This window comes from Heptranchias perlo, chromosome 4 (assembly GCF_035084215.1).
Source record: "Heptranchias perlo isolate sHepPer1 chromosome 4, sHepPer1.hap1, whole genome shotgun sequence".
Lineage (NCBI taxonomy): Eukaryota > Metazoa > Chordata > Chondrichthyes > Hexanchiformes > Hexanchidae > Heptranchias > Heptranchias perlo.
Window position 1 is genome coordinate 8103243 of NC_090328.1, and position 24575 is coordinate 8127817.

At 45.0% G+C, this 24575-nt stretch overlaps 1 protein-coding gene across 1 annotated transcript in view; it reads left to right on the forward strand.

The window, feature by feature from the left end:
- Positions 1-24575, forward strand: part of nop14 (NOP14 nucleolar protein homolog (yeast)) — a 51017-nt gene that overhangs the window by 14552 nt on the left and 11890 nt on the right. Inside the window, exons 3-12 of the mRNA XM_067982433.1 lie at positions 1088-1222; positions 2466-2607; positions 3396-3544; positions 5737-5865; positions 7637-7759; positions 13807-13938; positions 15204-15504; positions 18693-18823; positions 21009-21094; positions 23644-23779. Coding sequence (XP_067838534.1) covers positions 1088-1222; positions 2466-2607; positions 3396-3544; positions 5737-5865; positions 7637-7759; positions 13807-13938; positions 15204-15504; positions 18693-18823; positions 21009-21094; positions 23644-23779 — 1464 coding nt within the window. The remainder of the gene's footprint in view (positions 1-1087; positions 1223-2465; positions 2608-3395; positions 3545-5736; positions 5866-7636; positions 7760-13806; positions 13939-15203; positions 15505-18692; positions 18824-21008; positions 21095-23643; positions 23780-24575) is intronic.

Genomic DNA, 24575 nt, shown 5'->3' on the forward strand with positions numbered 1-24575 from the left:
ACGAGCTGCCAGAGGCAGTAGTAGAGGCGGGAACAATTTTGTCTTTTAAAAAGCATTTGGACAGTTACATGGGTAAGATGGGTATAGAGGGATATGGGCCAAGTGCAGGAAATTGGGACTGGCTTAGTGGTATAAACTGGGCGACATGGACATGTTGGGCCAAAGGGCCTGTTTCCATGTTGTAAACTTCTATGATTCTATGATTCTATTGCACAATACCCAATCTAGAATCATTGATGCAACACTGATCTTTGTGTGAATTTGTTTATTTTTTAAGAAGTAGGATGCTGAAGTACTGTTTTCATGTTACATATGGATGTTTTAAAGCAAGTGATTTGGTGCATCGTCGACTTTCGGCAGCATGTCCCTGAAATTCCATTGTTCCTGGGGCACTTCGATTTGCTGCCTGAATACTGGAATGATGCTCTCAAAAGTCTCGGAAGTGGGGGATCTGATTATTTCTGATCAATTAGTCATTTGCCGCATCAAATCACTAGCCCCGTTAATAACCCAAGAGTTGTTATTTTTTTTTTAATTGATGCTGTGTATATTCTACCTGCTAACTCTCTCCGGGCTAACCAGAAAGACGATGGGCCAGAATTTGCTGGGAAAATAACAGCGAGTTTAATGCGCACGCCATTATTAGTGTGTAAATAACCCAGCAGTTTGAGGGGAGGAAGAGATACCCCGTGATATCTGAATCCCCATAAATTGCTGGACAATTTTCACCACAAAAACGGCAGCTCACCTTCAACCTCCCCGTGAATTTTAAGAAATTGCTGCTTTTGTGCTGTTAAAATGAATGAAACTCGCCGCAGAAAGTTACAGCTGGTACTTAACAAACGTGGCATGTCGCGTGATGCCCTACTCCAGCTAATTCTGGGCCTTTATTTTTGTTAAGTGATACCGTGTATATTCTACGTACTAACTCTCAATGGGACAACCAGAAAGACAATGTTTATATTAAAAAAACCATCCAGTTTAATTTGGGATCATCGAGTCAGAGTCTAAGCAAATAGACGAATATTGCACTGTCTATTTTCATGGGCAAAATTGAAGATTTGTTTATTATTCACTTGTCTTCCAGCGCAGAGAGACTTTGCTGAAAGAGTACCGGGAGAAGGACAAGGCCAACACATTTGTTGACAAACGGTTCGGTGAATATGATACCGGGTTAACTCTAGAGGAGAAGATGTCGAAGAGATTCTCCTTGGAGCGGCAGGTAAAACTCTTCTGCTTTAACAAAGGAAATAAGAACAGCCCAATGAAAATAGTGGTGATTTGAGTTGGTTTTCCTCTTCGCTGGTAGCCCTGCACTTCCAAACCCGGTTTATAATGTTCCATTAGGAGACGCACACGTTGTTTATAAATGTACGCCAGCCCAGTGGGGAGCATGCTCGCCTCCGTTTCAGAAGTTTGTGGGTTCGAGTCCCATACCAGGGATGCAAATATACGATATCTCCACTGCAGTACTGAAGGGAGGCTGGATTGTCGGGGATGTCTTGCTTCCCATGAGACTTTAAACCGAGGTCCCCGTCTGCCTGTTCGAATGGACGCTAAAGACCCCGTGACACTATTCGGAGCAAAGCAGGGAGGTCTCCTCAATGCCACCAAAAGCAGATTACAGTCTTCTTAGTTTGAATCAGGCCATTTGGCCCAACTGGTCTGTGCCGATACCAGCCTCCTCCCACCTTACTTCACCTCAGCCTATCAGCATATCCTTCTGTTCCTTTCTCCCTCATGTACTTATCTAGCTTCTCCTTAAATGCATCTATGCCATGCGTCATGTGGTGGTGGGTTCCACATTCTCACCACTCTCTGAGTAAAGCAGTTTCTCCTGAATTCCTTATTGGATTTATTAATGACTATCTTATATTTATGGCCCCTAGTTTTGGACTCCCCCACAAGTGGAAACATCTTCTCTACATCTATCGAATCCCTTTATAATTTTAAAGACCCCTATCAGTTCACCTCTCAGTCTTCTCTTTTCCAGAGAAAAGAGCCCCAGCCTGTTCAGCCTTTCCTGATAGTTATAACCTCTCAGTTCTGGTATCAACCTTGTAAATTTTTTTTGCATTTCCTCCAGTCTATCCTTTTTGTAATATGGAGACCAGAACTGTGCACAGTACTCCAAGTGTGGTCTAACCAAGGTTCTATATAAGTTTAACATAACTTCTCTGCTTTTGAATTCTGTTCCTCTAGAAATGAACCCCAGAGCTTTGTTTGCACTTTTTATGACTTTATTAACCTGAGTTGCTACTTTTAATGATCTTACCCCTAGATCCCTTTAAGCCTCTACGCCATTTAGACTCTTGTTTTCCAAGCAGTATGTGGTCTCCTTATTCCTCCTACCAGAATGCACCCCTCACACTTATCTATATTGAAATTCATTTACCATTTACACACCCCTTGGCGTGTAACTCTTCACTGGATTTGCCTAATTGTTTGTGGTCATATTGTTTCAGCGCCTCCATACAAAGAAGAACATGTACAACCTGAACGAGGACGAAGAGCTCACCCATTACGGGCAATCCCTGGCGGACATTGAGAAGTTCAATGACATTGCAGACAGTGACAGCGAGACGGAGGAAAAGGGCAAGCTGTCTGGTGGGTATGGGAAACATTGTGTAGCTTGGCCAATCCCAATAGTTTTAAAAGCGATTTAACGTACAGAGCTTGTGTAGAGTTTCACTATCGTTCCCCTCAAGGTGTTGTCGGTCGGATTTTAATAAAGCACTAGGGTGGTTGTGGGGAAAGTCTCAGCCTTTAGCCACTTGAAATATGAAAAGCACTCAGCAATACAATGATATATTTTTGACCATCTAAACCTGGGTCATATCTGAAGAAAGCATTTAAAAATACAACTTTAATAGGGAGCTTATTCGATGTCTGGTGAGAAGACAATTGAGAGTTCAGGAGATATTAACATAGAATCGTACAGCACAGAAGGAGGCCGTTCGGCCCATCATACCTGTGCTGGCTCTTTGAAAGAGCTATCCAATTAGTCCCACTCCCATGCTCTTTCACCATGGCCCTGCAAATTTTTCCTTTTCAAGTATTTATCTAATTCCCTTTTGAATGTTACTATTGAATCTGCTTCCCCCATCTTTTCAGGCTCTTTGATTTTTTTGCTCCCCCCCCCCCCCACAAGTGAGGTTGGGAAAGGACTCCAGGATTCCTTAGAGTGGGGGATCAGCGGGTGATTGAAGGGGGGAGAAGTCCATGATAGACAGTTGTCGTAGGAGGAATTTGCATTGCTGAATTAAGGGTATCGTACAAGTAACATATTGGCATGACAGCAAAGCATTATTCGCTCTCACAATGAAACGTGAATACATGACTGGCCGTATTATTGTTTGAGCTCCTTAAGTATCTTGTTCTCTCATTGCCCGCAGCTGAGTTCACTGCTGCTGCGCACTTCGGAGGTGGAGGGTTGTTACAGAAGAAGGCTTTGTCTAAGCAGAAGGGCGAGGAGGAGGAACAAAAGCCCAAATCCCGTAGAGAGTTCATTGAAGAGCTTATTGCTAAATCCAAAAAGGAGAAGGTACTATGCAAGCTGCTTCGGAAAAATTACTTTGTGGTGGTGGTGGTGGGAGTGTTGTTGGTTCGTACCATTGTGGGGGGAGCCTTGGCACATCAGGCACAGATATCGCAGCATCTGCCTCCTAGCCATGCAGTCTGTGGCTGTAGTTGGGGGTTCACTATTTAAGTGACATTTGATGTTCGACCATGTACCAAAGCAACAACTTCCATTTCTCTAGTGCTTGTTGCACACAAAGAGATGTCAGAGTATTTCACAGGCAGTGGAGAGCAAGTGGGTGCCAACTTGGCTGGAGCGTAGGAGGGGTGGTGGAGAAAGAGAGTCAAAGGAGGCTAAAGCATGATTAAAGAGGAGGGTTTTAAGGGGGTTATTGAAGACTGGTAGCTCCAGAGGGCAGGGTAAGGTGGCTGAAGGAACAACTATTGATAGCGTAGTAGGAAACAAGGGTTCGGGGAGTGTGAGCTAGGGAGTCCAAAAAGGAAGGGAAGGAGTAAGACGGTGGAGGGATTTTCAACAATAGCTTGATTTATATAGCGCCTTTAAAGTAGTAAAACATCCCAAGGTGTTTCACAGTAACGTTATCAGACAAAATTTGGCACTGAGCCACGTAGAGATATTAAACAGGTGACCAAAAGCTGGTCAAAGAAGTAGGCTTTAAGGAGCATCTTAAAGGAGGCGAGATAAGAGAAATGGAGCTGTTTAGAGAGGGAATTCCAGAGCCTAGGGCCTGGGCAGCTGAAGGCATGGCCGCCAATGGTGGGAGATGGAAATTGGGGATGTGGAAGAGGCTAGAATTGGAGGAGCGCAGAGATTTCGGAGGATTATAGTGCTGGAGGAAGCTACAGAAATAGGGAGGGAACGAGGCCATGGATGGATTTGAACACAAGGGTGAGAATTTTAAATTTGAGGCCTTGCCGGACCGGGAGCCAGTGTAGGTCAGCGAGCACAGGGGTGATGGGTGAACGGGACTTGGTGCGAGTTAGGATACGGGCAGCAGAGTTTGGATGAGCTGAAGCTTACGGAGGATAAGAATCTTGAAGTCAATTCTCTGGCACGTGTGAAGCCAGTGAAGGATGGCGAGGATGTGGGCAGGGACATTCTCCACAGTATTCTGGGTGACTGGCGCTTTATGAATCAGAAATGGGGAGGCCAGCAAGGAGAGCTTTGGAGGGGCCCAGAGCTGGCAGTGATAAGTGTGGGTTTCAGCAGTGTAGGGGAGGAGGCAATGATGCAGGTGGAAGGCAAAGGTTTTGTATCGGAGGGGGAAGCTGAGCTCAGGGACAAGCACTGGCGCCAAGATTCCACACCTCTGGACTTAAGCCTGAGGTAACAGTCGGGGCGGGAGGAGGATTTAAGCCCAGAGGCATGTAGGTATTTACTGGAGCCGAAGAGGGTGGCTTCGCTTTTGCCAACGTGAAGCTGGAGGATGTCTGGTTCTCAAAAGCAGAATTAGAACGTGTCCTCATGTGCTACATATCTTTCTCAAGTATAATTATGACAGCAAAGGTATTGAATTGCAATGGCTGATGTGCGACAGTGCAGACAAAGTTGCTATTGATGTGCGATTTGGCTGTGAAAAATATGGTAAATCTCTCACCTGTCTACACCACTTCACAAGTAAGATTGTGCAGCAACCTCTAACTCACTGAACTGAATTATTCAATGTAGTGTTTGGAGCCTGTGTAATATTTTGCACTGGTGGGCAGTGTTTTGCCAACAGGAACTTGTCCCTTTTTGAAACCCCTCAAAAGTTACTTGATCCACCAAGTTACAGCTTTTTAAAAAATATATAAATATGTGCATTTAATCCCCTTTGAATATCGTACAGCATCTCAGCGTGTTCCAGGCATTTCCATATAGAAACCCAGTTCCCCTTTATTTCCCCTCTGTCCTCAATCTGGTTTAACCCTCGTCACAATGTGATTCTAGATGTGAATTGACTTGTCAGCCATTCTATCTTATTCAACTTCAGAACCCGTAACTGTTTATACGGACATTTTACAGGCGCAATCTTTAATTGCTAAATTGGGCTGAGGCAAGAGAAATTTAATTGCAAGACCAGCCAGGCACTTTGTATTTGTATTCATTGTATTTGACATTGCCGGTGTTTGTTTTTAAACTGTGTTCTATGTGGACGATTGAACGGTTTGGCCTTTTTTATTTTTGGTAACGAGGGAATGTTCTAATCCGAACAGCACGAGCGGCAGGTGCAGCGGGACAAGGCCCAAGAGCTGACTGAGAAGCTGGACAAGGACTGGAAAGAAATCCATTCCCTGATGGCTCACAAAACCCCCAAAGTCGAGCACAAGGAGGAGAAACCCAAGGTAAGCGATCCCAGGAGCCTTTACTTCGTCATTTGACCTCTTCATAACGAGCCATCGAATAATAGGAGGGGGGGGGGGAAACATCGCATCTGAATTTTCATTCTCAATTACAATGTTTTTCAATCTGTTTTTCATCAATTGCTCATAGTGCCTGGTTTCTGGCATTATATGGTGCTATTGCACGCTGCGAATCACTCTGGGAGTAGTTCAGTGCCAACAGGTCATAAAACAACAACTGTCTGGATCCTAAATTTTTCCTTTGCATCCTTCCAATCTTTTTTTTTTCTTCAGTTTTTAGCTAAGTCTCATAGCACGGGATTCTGGGCATTGTTTTAGGCATTGCATTCGTCAATTACATCTGTTGTTTTTTTTGCCTTCTACTGAAAACCAGTGGCATTCAAAAGACATAGCGAAGAAACAGATTTTTCAGTTAACCGTCATAAAAATTGCGGTATTTTAAGAAGTATTTATCTACGCTAGCAAATGTCCTGTGTCACCGCTCATCCCAAATCTGTGGACATGCTGCTTTATAATGACGGGAGTGTTATACCATATAACACACCGTGTGATAGTCTTCTTTTAAGGTGGAGCTATGTTTAAGGTGGCCTGTTTCTCCCTAATAATTTGACCCTGTGTGTGACAGCCTGCTAGAGGGACCTCATAGCCCAAGACTGGAGTGGTCTGTAGTCTCCTGAGTTATATGGCTATTATTTTGCGTTGATACCTACCTAAAAGTCACTGATCAGTGTAAAAGTTTCAATATGAATTAGCCAGAGTCTGTTTGCTTCAAATAAGTGGATGGTGGAGGTCAATTAGATTTAATTTGCTTTTAGTGAGGGAAGCTTGTAGATCACCAAGTGCTTTCAAATTTTTGACTCTGGGTCAATCTCCAAACTTCCCTCACCAAAACTTCAGCATTAAATGGTTTCTTTTTCTTTGCATCTTTTTAAAAAATATTATTCAATTGTGATTTCTTGATGTTTTAAACAGTGATATCTGGAGAGTAACAGAAGCACTTTTTTTTATAGTTAGCTAAATTTATTATTACCCATGTACAATTGAAAGCAAAAGGTAATTTTTAGCAAAAATGCTCCCATTTAAAGGAGAAATTTGCAGGGCTGTGGGGAAAGAGCAGGGGAGTGGGACCAATTGGATAGCTCTTTCAAAGAGCTGGCACAGACATGATGGGCCGAATGGCCTTCTTCTATGCTGTATGATACTATGAAAGCAGATGATGGCAGCTCCACTAATTTCATTGGTTTTTAACATGTGTAAAGCCAGTTGTTACACCCATACCGTTTCGCCGGGTGAAACCCAGGACATACTGAGGATTGCACATGGGACTTTCCTGGTCTTAAAGGCAAAGCTGCCCATTGCCTTAACCATCTGAGCCATTGGGATTAGGGAGGAGGGGAAACCTAAGCATATTGTTTAAAGGGAGACTCCAGCTATTTTATGGTATCTGTTTTACTGTTGACTACATTTGACCGCTGTAACAGGGAACAAAGCAACCTATATATGGAGCTTAGAGATTTTGCTGCTGAGAGACTGTGCTAAAGTTAAATCGGAAACACAAGACAGAAGGATATGCTAATAGGATTAGATGAAGAGGGGTGCGATGAGGCTCGAGTGGAGCATAGACCAGTTGGGCCAAAGGGCTTGTTTTTGTGCTGTAGACTCTATGTAACTCGATGTAAGATTCACGTCAAAAATTGTAAAGTAGAAACTTCAAGTATGATTTTGTTTTCATTTTTGGTCTTTCCTCCTTCAGGCTGGAGATTATGATATTATTGTACGAGAGCTGTTCTTTGACATGAAGGCGCAGCCCTCTGACCGACTGAAGACCCAGGAGGAGCTGGCAAGAGAGGAGCAAGAACGTCTGCAAAAACTTGAGGTACGGACTCTACTGAACCCTTAGGCAGGGGAGTTCTCCCCGATGTCCTGGCCAATATTTATCTCTCAACCAACATCACTAAAAACAGGTTATCTGGCCATTATCACATTGCTGTTTGTGGAGCCTTGCTGAGTGCAAATTGGCTGCCACGTTTCCTACATTACAGCAGTGACTACACTTAAAAAAAAATGTACTTAAATTGGCTGTAAAGCGCATAGGGCCGTCCTGAGGTCATGAAAGGCGCAATAGAAATGCAAGCTCTTTCTTGCTTCCCTGGTACAAGTAGAAATAATTGTTGCACAATTGTAACTTGCCAATCTGGCAGTAGCAACTGCCACTCGGTTACTTAAGATTCATTTGTCAGAAACGAACTCGCTACGGTGAAGTGTTTCAGTCATATTTTTGGACCATTTCTGAAATGTTGATACCATTTTTGCTCGAGTGAAAGGTGGCTTATGTGTATAACAACCACCTCCCCTTCACCTTCCAGTCACAAACCTGAAATAACTATATTATAGAGTCATATACCAGCCATATAAATACTGTGGCTACAAGAGCAGGTCAGAGGCTGGGTATTCTGCGGCGAGTGACTCATCTCCTGACTCCCCAAAGTCTTTCCACCATCTACAAGGCACAAGTCAGGAGTGTGATGGAATACTCTCCACTTGCCTGGATGAGTGCAGCTCCAACAACATTCAAGGAGCTCGACACCATCCAGGACAAAGCAGCCCACTTGATTGGCACCCTATCCACCACCCTAAACATTCACTCCCTTCACCACCAGCGCACCGTGGCTGCAGTGTGTACCATCCACAGGATGCACTGCAGCAACTCACCAAGGGTTCTTCGACAGCACCTCCCAAACCCATGACCTCTACCACCTAGAAGGACAAGAGCAGCAGGCACATGCGAACAACACCACCTGCACGTTCCCCTCCAAGTCACACACCATTCCGACTTGGAAATATATCGCCATTCCTTCATTGTCGCTGGGTCAAAATCCTGGAACTCCCTTCCTAACAGCACTGTGGGAGAACCTTCACCACACAGACTGCAGCGGTTCAAGAAGGTGGTTCACCACCACCTTCTCAAGGGCAATTAGGGATGGGCAATAAATGCCGGCCTCGCCAGCGACGCCCACATCCCATGAACAAATTTTTTTTTTAAATTCCCCCACGCTTAACGTGGGCATCCTCCTATACCAGGCGTTTAACCATAACCGTTTTCCATCACCGTAGAAGTCGCTCACAATGTATTAAGTGTGCTAGCTATTTTGGGCTGTTCAATAAGCTCTTTGCACCTCATTAAAGTACGATTACTGTAATGACTTAATCCCACATACTTCCCGATTTAAAAGCTCCGCTGACTTCATGCAAAGTCAGGTCTTCAATCAGCTCTTCGCATCTCACTGAAGTGTGATGACCTTAGTGATGAGATTCTTAGCCAGGGTATTGATTCGGATGCAACTGTTAACAATTAGAAGAGGCAGTTGGAAAGTGGAGACTCCATGCGTTCTGCACCGAGCTCGATCTTTTTTTATATCTACGTGTGAAATGTTTCCACTACATGCAGAAAAAATATCCTGATGGCCTGATGATGTTTTGGCTGCAGATGTGCTGTTGGTTACGTTCAACCAAGACGTGCTGTTTCATCGCTACAACCCATTACGGTTTTACCACCCACCGCTTATAGTGGGCAAATCACATTAACAACAATCTAACTGATCGGGGCTGTATGCACCCCATCAGTCACCACAACTCATTAGAGAGCATGAAAGTTGGTTTTAATGCACGCTGATTGTGTGCAGTAGTGCCGTGTCACGAAATGGCAAGCAGGAGAGAAATTAATCTGAGAGGAGTGGTGGGTAGCCAGCTGCATGACCGAGAGGATTGGGACAGATGAGAGAGGGGACTGGGACCCTGAGGGAGGGTGCTGTAGAATCCAGAATAGACTGGACTGGGCCAGCAGCAGGTGCATGTGCAGCTCAGTGTCGGGTACTTACCATCAACTATAATGACCCACTTATAATCCCCCCGTCCTGCTAAGCACTGACTTAAATTTTCAGTCTTACATAAAAGTACATGCAGTAACTATTTTAAATTGCAACCAGGCTGCTGTTGAATAAGTACCGTAACGTCTAGAATATAAGTTGAATGAGTACCGTAACATCCAGTATATAAGTTGAATGAGTACCGTAACATCGAGTATATAAGTTTCACTGTCCATGCAGGGTACAAATTACGCAAATGACGTTTGCAAGCCAGGTTAAACATTCTGGCGCAACTTGTATGCAGTACAAGAATTCCCTTGCTATGCGCTCTTCCCCCTCTGGAGGATGGTGATTTATGGGGTACGGTTCCAGCAGGTCTTTGGTATTTCACATTAGTGTTAGTTCTTTGTGCTTGAGTTTAAACTGTGACTCTTGGCCGGTTGGCTGACTGAAGGTGTCGCAGCAGAGCCTGATCCTAGAGTCCACACACATGCACTTTCCCCAAATAGACCCCAGAGCTAGAAACCAGTCTGGCCCAGGGACACTCGAGCTACTACTTGTCATGCTTGAATTGGCTAACTCAACATGAACTAGGGATCAGACCTGGGATTTTGCTGTCTATTATTGGCTCGGTATAACACCAAGCAGTGCATTATCTACAAAGCCACCGAGGAGTTCCTTCCTTTTCTTTTTCTTGACAATTTTCTCCCATTCCCTCGTCGGCCGAAGGCACCTCATGCAAGTGTCCGTTCCTCATGTGCATGCCTTGATAGTGAGTGTTGGCAGGCTATACAAATATGGGAGACAACAGCCAAGCCTGACATCAATGCGGGTGTACTTCATGGGTATGAGGGGCGAATTGTCAAAGGTAGATTGGGAAATTAAATTAAAGGGTTTGACAGTTGAAAAGACATGGCAGACATTTAAAGAAATATTTCAATATTCTCCACAAATATACATTCCATTGAGAAATAAAAACTCCAAGGGAAAAGTGATCTACCCGTGGCCAACTAAAGAAGTTAAGGAGAGTATTAGATTGAAAGAAGAGGCCTATAATGTTGCGTAGAAGAGTAATAAGCCTGGGGATTGGGAGAGTTTTAGAAACCAACAAAGGACGATCAAAAATTGATAGAAAGGGAGAAAATAGAATATGAAAGTAAACTAGCAAGAAATATAAAAACGGATTGTAAGAGCTTCTACAAGTATGTGAAAAGGAAGAGAGTAGCAAAAGTAAACGTGGGTTCCCTTCGAGGCTGAGACAGGAGAAATTATAATGGGGAATCAGGAAATGGAAGATGCCTTAAACAAATATTTTGTATCTGTCTTCACAGTGGAAGACACAAAAAGCATACCAAAAATAGTGGGGAACCAAGGGGCTAATGAGAGTGAGGAATTAAAAAAATTAATATCACTAGAGAAAAAGTACTGGACAAACTAATGGGACTAAAAGCCGACAAATCCCCTGGACCTGAAGGCTCACATCCGAGGTTTCTAAAAGAGGTGGCTGCAGGGATAGTGGATTAATTGATTATGATCTTCCGAAATTCTCTAGATTCTGGAACGGTCCCAGTAGACTGGAAGGTAGCAAAAGTAACCCAGCTATTCAAGAAGGGAGAGAGAGAGAAAACAGGGAACTACATGCCTGACATCGGTCGTCGAGAAAATGCTGGAATCCATTATTAAGGAAGTGGTAACAGAGCACTGAGAAGATCATAATATGATTAGGCAGAGTCAGTATGGTTTTATGAAAGAGAAATCGTGTTTGTCAAATCTATTAGAGTTTTTGAGGATGTAATTTGCAGAGTAGATAAAGGGGAACCAGTGGATGTAGTATATTTGGATTTTCAAAAGGCATTTGATAAGGTGCCACATAAAAGGTTGTTACACAAGATAAGGGCTCATGGAGTGGGGGGTAATATATTAGCATGGATAAAGGATTGGTTAAAGGTCAGAAAACAGAGTAGGGTTAAAAGGGCCATTCTCAGGTTGGGAGTCTGTAACTAGTGGGGTGCCGCAAGGATCGGTGCTTGGGCCTCAGCTATTTACAATCTATATTAATGACTTAGATGAAGGGACCAACTGTAATGTATCCAAGTTTGCTGACGATACAAAGCTAGATGGGAAAGTAAGCTGTGAGGAGGACACAGAGTCTGCAAAGGGATATAGACAGATTAAGTGAGTGGGCAAGAAGGTGGCAGATGGAGTATAATGTGGGGAAATGTGAGGTTATTCACTTTGATAGGAAGAATAGAAAAACAGAATATTTTTTAAATGGTGAGAAACTATTAAATGTTGGCGTTGAGAGAGACTTCAATGTCCTCGTACAAGAAACACAATAAGTTAGTATGCAGGTACAGCAAGCAATTGGGAAAGCAAATGGCACGTTGGCCTTTATTGCATTGGGGTGAGTACAAGAGTAAGGAAGTCTTACTACAATTGTACAGGGCTTTAGTGAGACCTCATCTGGAGTACTGCGTACAATTTTGGTCTCCTTAGCTAGGGAAGGATATACTTCCGTTAGAAGCGGTGCAACAAAGGCTCACTAGATTAATTCCTGGGATGAGAGGGTTGTCCTATGAAGAAACATAGAGTAGAATGGGCCTATACTCTCAGGAGTTTAGAAGAATGAGAGGGGATCTCATTGAAACACACAAGCTTATGAGGGGTCTTGACAGGGTAGATGCTGAGAGGTTGTTTCCCCTGGCTGGAGAATCTAGAACTAGAGGGCATAGTCGCAGGATAAGGGGTCGGACATTCAAGTCTGAGATGAGGAGGAATTTCTTCTCGCAGATGTTTGTGAATCTTTGGAATTCTCTACCCCAGAGGGCTGTGGATGCTGAATCATTGAATTTATTCAAGGCTGAGATGGATAGATTTTTGGACTCTGGGTATCAAAGGATATGGGGATCAGGCGGGAAAGGTTGAAGACCAGCCATGATCTGGTTGAATGGCGGAGCAGACTTGAGGGGCCCTATGGCCTGCTCTATTTCTTATATTCTTCTAGCTGGACGATCGGAAAATAACGAGGCGCAGGAACTCTAGGTGATTTTTCTTTTCCCCCGACCCCAATCAAGCGATGCTAAGGCCGAGAGTCTTAACCACCTTCGCTTGACATTCAATGGCATTACTGTCGCCGAATCCTCCACCATCAACTTCCTGGGGGTCACCATTGACCAGAAACCTAATGGACTAGCCCCATAAATACTACAAGAGCAGGTGAGAGGCTGGGTATTCTGCGGCGAGTGACTCACCTCCTGACTCCCCAAAGCCTTTCCACCATCTACAAGGCACAAGTCAGGAGTGTGATGGAATACTGTTCACTTGCCTGGATGAGTGCAGCTCCAACAACACTCAACACCATCCAGGACAAAGCAGCCCATTTGATTGGCACCCCATCCACCACCCTAAACATTCACTCCCTTCACCACCAGCGCACCGTGGCTGCAGTGTGTACTATCCACAGGATGCACTGCAGCAACTCACCGAGGCTTCTTCGACAGCACCTCCCAGACCCGCAACTCCACCATCTAGAAGGACAAGGGCAGCAGGCACGTGGGAACAACACCACCTGCATGTTCCCCTCCAAGTCACACACCATCCTGACTTGGAAATATATCGCCGTGCCTTCATCATCACTGGGTCAAAATCCTGGAACTCCCTTCCTAACTACACTGTGGAAGAACCTTCACCACATGGACTGCAGCGGTTCAAGAAGACAGCTCACCACCACCTTCTCAAGGGCAATTAGGGATGGGCAATAAATGCTGGCTTTTTCAGCGACGCCCACATCCCGTGAACGAATTTTTAAAAAAATTATAGCATTCCCTCCGCTGATCCGGTTGATATTAGCTAACTTAGCACAGAATGGAGATCTAATCTGGACCATTCTGGTCTGCATGGCCAATATAGCCATTACCCATTAGAACATTGGGGTGCATTTAATTAAAAATAATAACTGATAGGGTTTTAATTTTTCTCTGTTTAACTTTATGGCTTCACACAGTGTACCTTGAATTAACACCAGGTGCTAATAATGTTTTTCGACTCTTAATTTCAGGCGGAGAGATTGCGTCGGATGCGTGGAGAGTTTGAAGAGAAAAGCAGCAACAGACCGAAACACATGTCAGCAGATGACTTGCATGATGGCTTTATCCTAGATAAGGATGACAAGCCTTGTCTTGTTTACAAGGTGAGGCTCAAGAGCGGGTAGAATCTAAATAAGCACTGCCCTTGGGTGGATAGAGTAGAGAACGTTTCACACCGTACCAAGAAAAGGGTTTTTTATTGCCTTGATATCGCTGTGTGATATTAGTGACAACTACACTTGCATGGTCCTTTGAAATTATTTTGTCTGCTCTTTTAAAGGCATTAATCCATTTTGGGTTAACCCCTTTGTTAAACTAGCAGACAGGAATTTCATTCACTCTTTGTTGCTAATGTCGCACAGTATAATTTCAACAACAGCAACTTGCATTTATATAGAAAAGCTCCCAAGGTGCTTTACAGAGACGTAATCAAAATAGTGAACGCTGAGCTAAAGAAGGAGGACCTAAAGGTGATCAAAAGCTTGGTCAAAGAGGCGGGTTTTAAAGAAGGAAAGGGAGGTGGAGAATGGTAGAGATTTATGAAGGGAAGTCCAGAGCGTGCGGCGGCTGACTGTATGTATAGTTTTTGATAGATGCCTGTGAAAATAAATATCCTCGTAATTACTCAAGTTGAGTTTCTTACTCTCCTACGCCCTCCGTTTCACTACATCCCACCTAATACAACCTTATTCTTAGATCATTAGGTACTATCCAGAGCTGTTGTTGAATTACGTCAGTGGATGGTGTAAACTTTGGCTGCCTTACGCATATTAAGCGTAATTGCAACCAGCATTTTAAACCAGCAATGAAAAGCAACAGTGTGATCCAGTCACTGATGGGTTATTTATTGAATTGTACATGAGTGGATGTCGTGCCGACAGGAGCAGGGTTGACTGTGATGCCATGCATGGTTGAATAGCCTGTAAACATTTGCACATGAATAATGGCCACTAGGGCAACTAACCAGAGGATGTGGCACTTGTGGAACCATACCCCAGAAAAGGGTGACAAACGTTCAGAGTAATCCACCAAGCTAGATATTTGAGGAAATAACATTGGGATTATTCAGAGTGCAATTAGATGCCGTGAAGGGAGAGTTAATGTACTAGAGGGATGAGCTTCAGTAGGCTGAATGGCCTTTTCTCATCCTTGATTTCCTATAATTTTTACCCAATCTGCATGATTGAGTACTGAAATATTCTAGGTATCAAAGTATCTTGTGTCTTAATCATATAATTGAATGAAAATTACTTTGTTGTCAGATGTCTTCCATATTTGTTTTCCACTGTGCATTGTGACTTGCCCCCCCCCCCCAAAAAAAGTCTGAGTGGTAAATGGAGTTTGACTTCAATTTTTGTTTTATTAAAAGGAAGGAAAACTAGAGGAGGAGGAGGAGGAGGAGGAAGAAGAGGAAGAGCTGGGTAGTGAAAATGAAGAGGAAAATGAGGAAGATAGCACCGAGGCTGAAACTGAGGAAGAGAACCAAAGTGATGAGAATGATGAAGACAGTCATTCAGATCTAGACTCCGATGCTGAAAGTGAGAACGATGAGGGTGTAGATGAGAAGAGAACTACCAAGTCCACCTCCAATAAAGAGAATGCACCAAGCGAAGAGGAAAGGAATGCTATGATGGAAGCAGCCAAGACCGAACTCCCTTTTACTTTTCCTGGTAAGTCATGGACTTCTGTTGGTGAGTGGCATCTTTTTTGGGAAGGGCAGGGGCTAGCGTGAGACTATGGTCCAGGACTTGGCTCTGTGCTAGTAGCAGTAGCTGTTTGAGGAATGTTTTAAAAATCATAACTGCACCACATCATTGTGGGGTTGTAACAACTGGCCTGATGGAGTAAGATGGAACAGCTGCATAGTTAGGGCGTTACATCTGCACTGCTGGAGTTGGGGCGGCACATCTGCACTGCTGGAGTTGGGGCGGCACATCTGCACTGCTGGAGTTGGGGCGGCACATCTGCACTGCTGGAGCTGGGGCGGCACATCTGCACTGCTGGAGCTGGGGCGGCACATCTGCACTGCTGGAGCTGGGGCGGCACATCTGCACTGCTGGAGCTGGGGCGGCACATCTGCACTGCTGGAGCTGGGGCGGCACATCTGCACTGCTGGAGCTGGGGCGGCACATCTGCACTGCTGGAGCTGGGGCGGCACATCTGCACTGCTGGAGCTGGGGCGGCACATCTGCACTGCTGGAGCTGGGGCGGCACATCTGCACTGCTGGAGCTGGGGCGGCACATCTGCACTGCTGGAGCTGGGGCGGCACATCTGCACTGCTGGAGCTGGGGCGGCACATCTGCACTGCTGGAGCTGGGGCGGCACATCTGCACTGCTGGAGCTGGGGCGGCACATCTGCACTGCTGGAGCTGGGGCGGCACATCTGCACTGCTGGAGCTGGGGCGGCACATCTGCACTGCTGGAGCTGGGGCGGCACATCTGCACTGCTGGAGCTGGGGCGGCACATCTGCACTGCTGGAGCTGGGGCGGCACATCTGCACTGCTGGAGCTGCTGTCAAGATACCACTAAGTTAATAAAAGCCATGAGCCAAGGATAGTAAGTCAACTGGTGCCGTTTGTAATGGCTGATTTCACGCAACAGCTAACATCTCTGTAGTGCCTTCCTTCATCTCCTCCTGTAAATAAGTTTTTAAAAAAGTAAGCATTTGATTAATTAACCTAAATAAAATTAGAAACAGTAACCACTAAAAAGTTAGAACAACTTGTATTTGTGTCACACTCCTCACATAAAAGAACCATCTGAAGGTTAACGAGGTGGTTGGTGAACCCCCAAATGGGAAAAGAGGGGAAGTAGCCCCAAGAGAAAAGATTTTGAGAGCTTTTGACGGATGGAGGTAGTGAGGCCAAGTGGGTTTTGGGGAGAGAATTCCAGACAGCAGGAATGCTCTTCCTCCAGCGATGGAGCGGAGATAGCAGGGAACAAGCAACAGTCCATAGTCGGAGTAGCAGAGGATGCAGGCATGGACACACGGCTGGAGATTGCTCGGAGGGCGGGCTGAGTTCAAGGAAGGGTTTAAAGACAAAACTAGGCAACAGTTTTGCAGTGGGTTTTTTTGTTGTTAACATCAAATGCTCACCCTGATTCTAGCTGAGACCTTTTTTTCACTGTGTGCAAAATATTTTAAAACAGAAGAAATCGAGGGGTAAAGAGACCAAAAATTATGGTCAAAGATAAGGGTGTTTTCAGACATTTTTGGGAGGCAGGGAAATGAAATAAATTTATAGGTTCCTCTTTGATGTTTACTTGGGTTTGGGAACAGTTCCAGGTGTGATGGTATAGCCCCCCTCCCTTTCAAATCAACCAGAACTCTGCATTCCTCCAACTCTGGCCTCTTGTGCATCCCTGATTTCCTTTGCCCCACCATTGGCGACCGTACCTTCAGTTGCTTAGGCCCTACGCCCTGGAATTCACTCCCTAAACCTCTCCGCCTCTCTCTTCTCCTTTATGACGCTCCTTAAAACCTACCTCTTTGACCAAGCTTTTGGTCACTTGTCCTAATATCTCTAATACGTAGGTAGCGGTGTCAAATTTTGTCTGATTACGCTCCTGTGAAGCGCCTTGGGGACGTTTTTCTATGTTAAAGGTGCTATATAAATGCAAGTTGTTGATGGGAGTGCCTGGCTCGTCGTTTCTGCCCACTTTAGTGTCAGCTGTGCCATCCACAGCATAGTAGTTTCACGTACAGCACGGGAAACACACCTGCACTGAAGACACTGCACTGAAACATCTCTGCTTGTACCATCCTCCTCAATGCTTCAGAGAGCAAATTTTTCAATGGCCTTGTTCCTAGGAATCCCACAGGTACGGTTAGTGCACCTGTGGCGGATTGCACATGACCGTGGCCTTTCTTAGTGCCTCTGTCATTCCTCCACTTCTTAAAAAATGGAGGAATGACAGAAGTAAAACGACATAAAAAGATCCCATGGCACTATTATCAAGGAGAGCAGGGGAGTTATCCCTGGTGACCTGGCCAGTATTAATCCCTCAACCAACATCACTAAAAAACAGATTATCTGGTCATTTATTTCATTGCTGTGTGCAAATTGGCTGCCGCGTTTCCTAAGTTACAACAGTAACCATACTTCAAAACATATGTTATTGGCTGTAAAGCGCTTTGGGATGCCCTGAGCTCGTGAAAGGCGCTTTCAAAATTCTTTCTTTTAAGTCATTTTTAATATGAACTGTAAAGACCTAGATCTAAGAAAGTGGTGGATAGGCCTTCATCTTGAACCGCTGCAGTCCTTGTTTGTATCGAGCGGCTTGCTAGGCCACTTCAGAGGGCAGTTAAGAGTCAACCACGTTGAAAGCAAGAACTTGCATTTCTATCGTACCTTTCACGACCTCAGGACGTCCCAAAGCATATTACAGTCAATGAAGTACACTGTTGTAATGTAGGAAACACGGCAACCAATTTGCACACAGCAAGCTCCCACAATAATGACCAGAAAATCTGCTTTAGTGATGTTGGATGAGGGATGAATATTGGCCAGGACATTGCGGAGAACTCCCCTGCTCTTCGAAATAGTGGCCATGGGATCTTTTACGTCCACCTGAGAAGGCAGACGGGGCCTCGGTTTTATGTTTCATCTCAAAGACGGCACCTTTGACAGTGCAGCACTCCCTCAGTACTGCACTGGGAATGTCATCTTAGATTATGTGCTCAAGTCTCTGGAGTGGAACTTGAACACAGAACTTTCTGACTCAGTCGAGAGCGCTACCCACTGAGCCACGGGCCAACACCATGTTAGTGTGGGACTGGAGTCACGTACAAGCCAGACCGGATAAGGGCGGCAGGTTTCCTTCCTGATCTCGTTCTAATGGTTTTATTTTCACAGTCCCCGAGTCGTATGTTGATCTGAAGTCCCTGCTAACGGGACAGGTAGCGGAAAAACAGTGCCTAATAGTGGAGCGCATTCAGAAGTGTAACCACCCGAGTCTTGCAGCAGGAAACAAAGCCAAGTTAGAGGTGAGTCCTTTATATCATAAAGGATCCAACATGCAATTGTCATTCTGTATCATCCATCAGAAACAGCCTGCAAGTGGACTGCAAGGCACTATGTAAGACTGGCTCCATATCCCTCGCTATCTCTTTTTTAAAAAAAAATTATATTTGTTCTTGGGATGTGGGCGATGCTGACATAACCGCATTTATTACCCATCTCGAGTTGCCTAATATCTTTTCTTATGTACATGGAACCACACACAAACCTTGGAATTGCACACTGCACCTTCCTATGAAATTACTTTGTCTGCTATTTCAACAGAGGTTGTTAAAGTAAACATCCATTAAAACAGCAAAGTATCTCCATACAGCTTTATTAAACACTTGTATGCTGATTTATAAGCTACACTGTGCACTACACCATAAAACATATGAACACATAACTGCGTTCAAACTGTGAATAATCGTAAGGGAGTGTTGTGAAACATACATTGCATGTTGTAAAACTGCCCCTTCAGCTCATCTTCCTGTACAATTCAAAAAGTTATTTATTTGCATAGAGACTTGTCACGTCTCAAAGTGCTTCACACAGTGAATTACTTTTTGGAATACAGTGACTGTTATGTGGACTAGGACAGCTTTTCTAACGCACGTACAAAGAAGGTGTTTACCATTCTGCTGTGAGTAGCGTACAGCAAGATTCATCCACCTACAAGTGGTGTACCCCATGGGTCAGTGCTGGCTCCAGTTTTGTTCTGTGTATGTGTGTGTAAATAAACGATTTAGACCATACGAAACGCAATCTTGAAATATGCTGATGACGTAAAAGTTGGCAAGCAGCAAGGAGGACAGTCCGGGGTTTCCTGGTTAATGAAATGGGCTGACAGGCAGCAGAGGCAATTTTAATGTGGAAAAGTGTGAGGTAATACATTTTGGGAGGATAAACAAGGAATGGGAGTGTGCACTCAATGGGAAGACACTGAAGGGTGTGGATGAGCAGAGAGACCTTTGGTTCAAACACACAATTCCCTGAAAATGCAAGCGTAGGGAGATAAAGCCATAAAAGAAGCCAGCCGCATTCTGGGTTTTATAAATAGGGGCATAGAGTGCAAAAGTAATAATAATTTGTAGAAAACATTGGTTAGGCCACAGTTAGAGTCCTGTGTGCAGGTTTTGGTGCCCCGTTGGGTGGGAGGAAGCTTGTGTTGCATGGGTGGAGGCTCGTGTGGAGCACTGCAGCCACAGTGCGCCGGTGGTGAAGGAACATTCACTCCCTTCACCACCGGCGCACTGTGGCTGCAGTGTGCACCATCCACAGGATGCACTGCAGCAACTCGCCAAGGCTTCTTCGACAGCACCTCCCAAACCCACGACCTCTACCACCTAGAAGGACAAGGGCAGCAGGCGCATGGGAACAACACCACCTGCACGTTCCCCTCCAAGTCACACACCATCCCGACTTGGAAATATATTGCCATTCCTTCATCGTCGCTGGGTCAAAATCCTGGAACTCCCTTCCTAACAGCACTGTGGGCGAACCGTCACCACACGGACTGCAGCGGTTCAAGAAGGCGGCTCACCACCACCTTCTCGAGGGCAATTAGGGATGGGCAATAAATGCCGGCCTTGCCAGCGACGCCCACATCCCGTGAACGAATAAAAAAAAAATAAACACCAGCATAGACCAATTGGGCCGAATGGCCTGTTTCTGTGCTGTAAATTCTATATAATTATAGAAAGGACATTAAAGCATAGAGTGTATAGTGTAGATGTACCAGGATGATGCCAGGGATGGGAAACTATAGTTATGAGGGGACACTTGAGATACTGGGACTATTTCCACTGGTACAGAGAAGATTTGTGAAGGGTTTTGTTAGCGGGTTTAGGAATTTCACTGCTATTAGTTGTGGTATAATTTCTTTGAGAAAGGGTAGTTGGAGTGCTTTGGAATGCTTTGCCACAAGGAGTGGTTGAGGCAGACTGTTGCATCTTTTAAGGGCAAACTGGATAAGCGTTTGAAGCAGAGGAAGATCCAGGGCAATGGGGAGAGAGTGGAGCAGCGAGATTTAGTTTTGGATTGCTCCAGCAAAGAGCTGGCACCAGGTGTGATGGATCCAATGGTGACCTCCTGCGCTGTAAATTTCATGGTTCCATTAAAAAAAAATTAACATTTATCATCCTTCATGATGTGACTGTAATCTGTTGGCAGAAACTGTTTGGTTTCCTGTGGGAATATGTTGGGGAGCTGGCAACCACGCAGCCAGCAGAGCTGAAGACAATTGACAGGATGGTGCCGTAAGTATGAGACAGTCTTAGGGGGATTGTAGATTTTTAATTTTATTGTTAGATACTTGTTTATATATTTAGGTATATATTACATGTCGGGAAAATTTTCTCTTCCCATAGAATTCAGTCTGTTCTTTATTTTGCCATTTTTCTGTATTGTTGGGTTGGCGTGAAATTTTAAACTAAGATCAGACAGCCAGTAAAAAAATGACAAGTGCAGTTTGAAAATCACTTCTTTTTTAAATTTAAAAAAATTAGCTGAGTTTTTTTTTATCCAGTAAATTGCAGGAAAGTACCAGGTTTAATCCCTGGTCTGTCCCGAGTTGGCCAGGATTAGCCTGGGCAGCGTTAAGAGTTCCACAATTAGCCTAAGTACTATTGTATTGGGGAGGGGAGAATGCCACCCCTGGCATCGCCCTGCTATGCACCACTCAGTGGGAATTTTTTTTTTAACGTCAAGGACTAAGAAGGGAGCTGTAACTCTGTTGGGAGTTACAATCCTCATGTTCAAATCTCTCCATGGCCTCGCCCCACCCTATCTCTGTAACCTCCTCCAGCTCTGCAACCCTCCGAGATCTTTGCATTCCTTCAATTCTGGCCTCTTGCGCATCCCCGATTTTCATTGTTCCACCATTGGCGGCCGTGCCTTCAGCCATCTAGGCCCTATGCTCTGGAATTCCCTCCCTAAACCTCTCTGCCTCTCTACCTCTCCTCCTTTACGATGCTCCTTAAAACCCACCTCTTTGACCAAGCTTTTGGTCACCTGTCCTAATGTCCCCTTGTTTAGCTCAGTGTCAATTATTGCCTGATTACGCTCCTGTGAAGCGCTTTGGGACGTTTTAGTGCGTTAAAGGTGCTATATAAGTGCAAGTTGTTGAGTTTATTATAGACTGCTGAACTGTGGAAGGGAGTCAGAAAGTAGTAAATTCAAGTCCCACTCCAGAGACTTGAGGACATAATCTAGGCTGACCCTCCAGTGCAGTACTGAGGGCAAGCTGCACTGTCGGAGGTGCAGTCTTTTGGATGAGACATTAAACTGAGGCTCTGTCTGCCCTTTCAGGTGTACATAAAAAATTCCATGGCACTATTTTAAGGAAGAGCAGGGGAGTTCTACTCCCTTCAAGGGATCAAGGGACATGGGGTAAAAGCGGGAACAGGGTACTGAGTTAGACGATCAGCCATGATCATTTTGAATGGCGGAGCAGACCTGAAGGGCCAAATGGCCTACTCTTGCTCCTATTTTCTATGTTTTCTATGTTTCTCCTTTGGTTCTTCCGGTGGGAATCCTTGGTTTCCATTCCCTCGATCTCCATTTGCCCACCAATGAAAACAATCTTTCACTATTTGCCCACAGAAGGTCCCCAGGTTTCACTCACCCCTTTACTGGCTGCTCCTCTCTCAGTGCCACATCCACTCACCACGTTGCTGCTGCTGCTCCTCCAGGCTCTGCAGGAAAAGCTGATCCCTACGCCCACCCCCAACCCATTCTCCTCCCTGTTTCAGCCCCAACCCCCAGTCCCTTTCTCTCCCCTGTTCCGCAGTCCCCTTCTCTCCCCTGACCTCCCATCCCCTGTCTTCCTCGCTCCCGAGCCCCCATCCCCCAATCTTCATCCCTCCCCATCAGCTGATCAAACGAGAAATTCTCCGATGGCTCAGCTGCTGAAGGCAGTGAATTGTTGAGCCGTATGGATCGGGAAAGTCCCAGGTTAGATTCTTTCACACCTGTGCTGATATCAGCCAGGGTGACGATTGGCCTTCGTGCCCGTTAGATTCCAGCTCCTGATCGCTGTCAAGCAACTATTCTGGGTACACACCTGCAGAGGAGGACAGAAAGTGGCTCGGCTGTGATGCCCCCTAAGGTCGGTTGGTCATTCAGCTTTTCGCTTTAATTAAGGCTACTCGGGTGAGTTACTGGAGGGCCGCAACTGACATGGAACCATACCCCAGTAAGCAGCTGAAGGGAGTATGAAGATTTACATGAAATGCACAGCACAGAAACAGGTCATTCAGCCCAACTGGTCCATGCATGTGTTTATGCTCCACATGAGCCTCCTCCCATCCCTCTTCATCTAACCCTATCAGCATAACCTTCTATTCCATTCCCCCTCATGTGTTTATCTAGCTTCCCCTTAAATGCATCTGTGTTATTCGCCTCAATTACTCCTTGTGGTAATGAATTCCACATTCTCACCACTCTTTGGGTAAAGAAGTTTCTCCTGAATTCCCTATTGGATTAATTAGTAACTATCTTATATTTATGGCCCCTAGTTTTGGCCTCCCCTGTAAGTGGAAACAACTCCTCTACATCTACCCTATCAAACCCTTTTATAATGTTAAAGACCTGTATTAGGTCACCCCTCAGCCTTCTCTTTTCCAGAGAAAAGCGCTCCAGCCCGTTCAATCTTTCCTGATAGGGGTAACCTCTCAGTTCCAGTATCATCCTTGCGAAGAGGAAGCTAACTATGAGAAATGTTTGCATTATGCGCAAGCATGTGCACACACACATGCGCAGCTTTCCATGCTCATTGGAATTTTGTTCATGACTTTTTTATTTGCAGCCAGTTGTATGACCTATCCCAGATGTTCCCTGAAGCTGCATGCAGCTGTGTTCAATCAACCCTTCGACAAAGTGTGCAGGAACTGGAGGACCAGCTGCAGGCCAAAGGTCGGGCCACGTTTCCTGGATTAGACAAGGTAAACCTATCTGCATGCCTGCTTGAAGGCGCATCCTGAATATTGTATGAATAGGGCCTTTAAGTACCAAGATAAGTACAGATGAAGCAGTGTTGACCCATTTAGCTCAGCCTTCCATAAAAACTGATAGTCCACCCATCACACCATCTAACTGCCTCTTGTGCTTCAGAGTGCTTTGCCTCCACTACCCAGGCTACCATTCCATATATCGATCACTCTGGAGAAGTGCATCCTGAAATTAACTTTTTCAAGTTTATACCTATATTCCCATTGTCCTGCAATAGTTTATAACTTGAAATAGTGCTCAGGATTTTCTATTCCACTTGGCCTTGTATATCTCTGTAAAGTCTCCTGTTGTTCACCTTCTTTCAAATCTGAACAGTCCAAGTCCTTAAAAGGAAATTGATGTTTTCCAGAAGCAGGGGGACTTGAGTCACTTTACCGAAATTGATACAACTCATACAGAGCTTGGAATACATTGAGGATGAAATCATCTTTAGAGTGGCACATAAACAGAACCAAAATCCTGATTTGAAGTATGTTGGGGCAAAATCGCCACTGTGACTATTTCAAATAAATATTAATTTCTCTCTCTTTAGGTGTTAGCCGTGGGTAGCACTCTCACCTCTGAGTTAGAAGGAGGTGGATTCAAGTCCCACTCCAGAGACTTGAGGACATAATCTAGGCTGACACTCCAGTGCAGTACTAAGGGCAAGCAACACTGTCGGAGGTGCCGTCTTTTGGATGAGACATTAAACTGAGGCTCTGTCTGCCCTCTCAGGTGTACGTAAAAAAT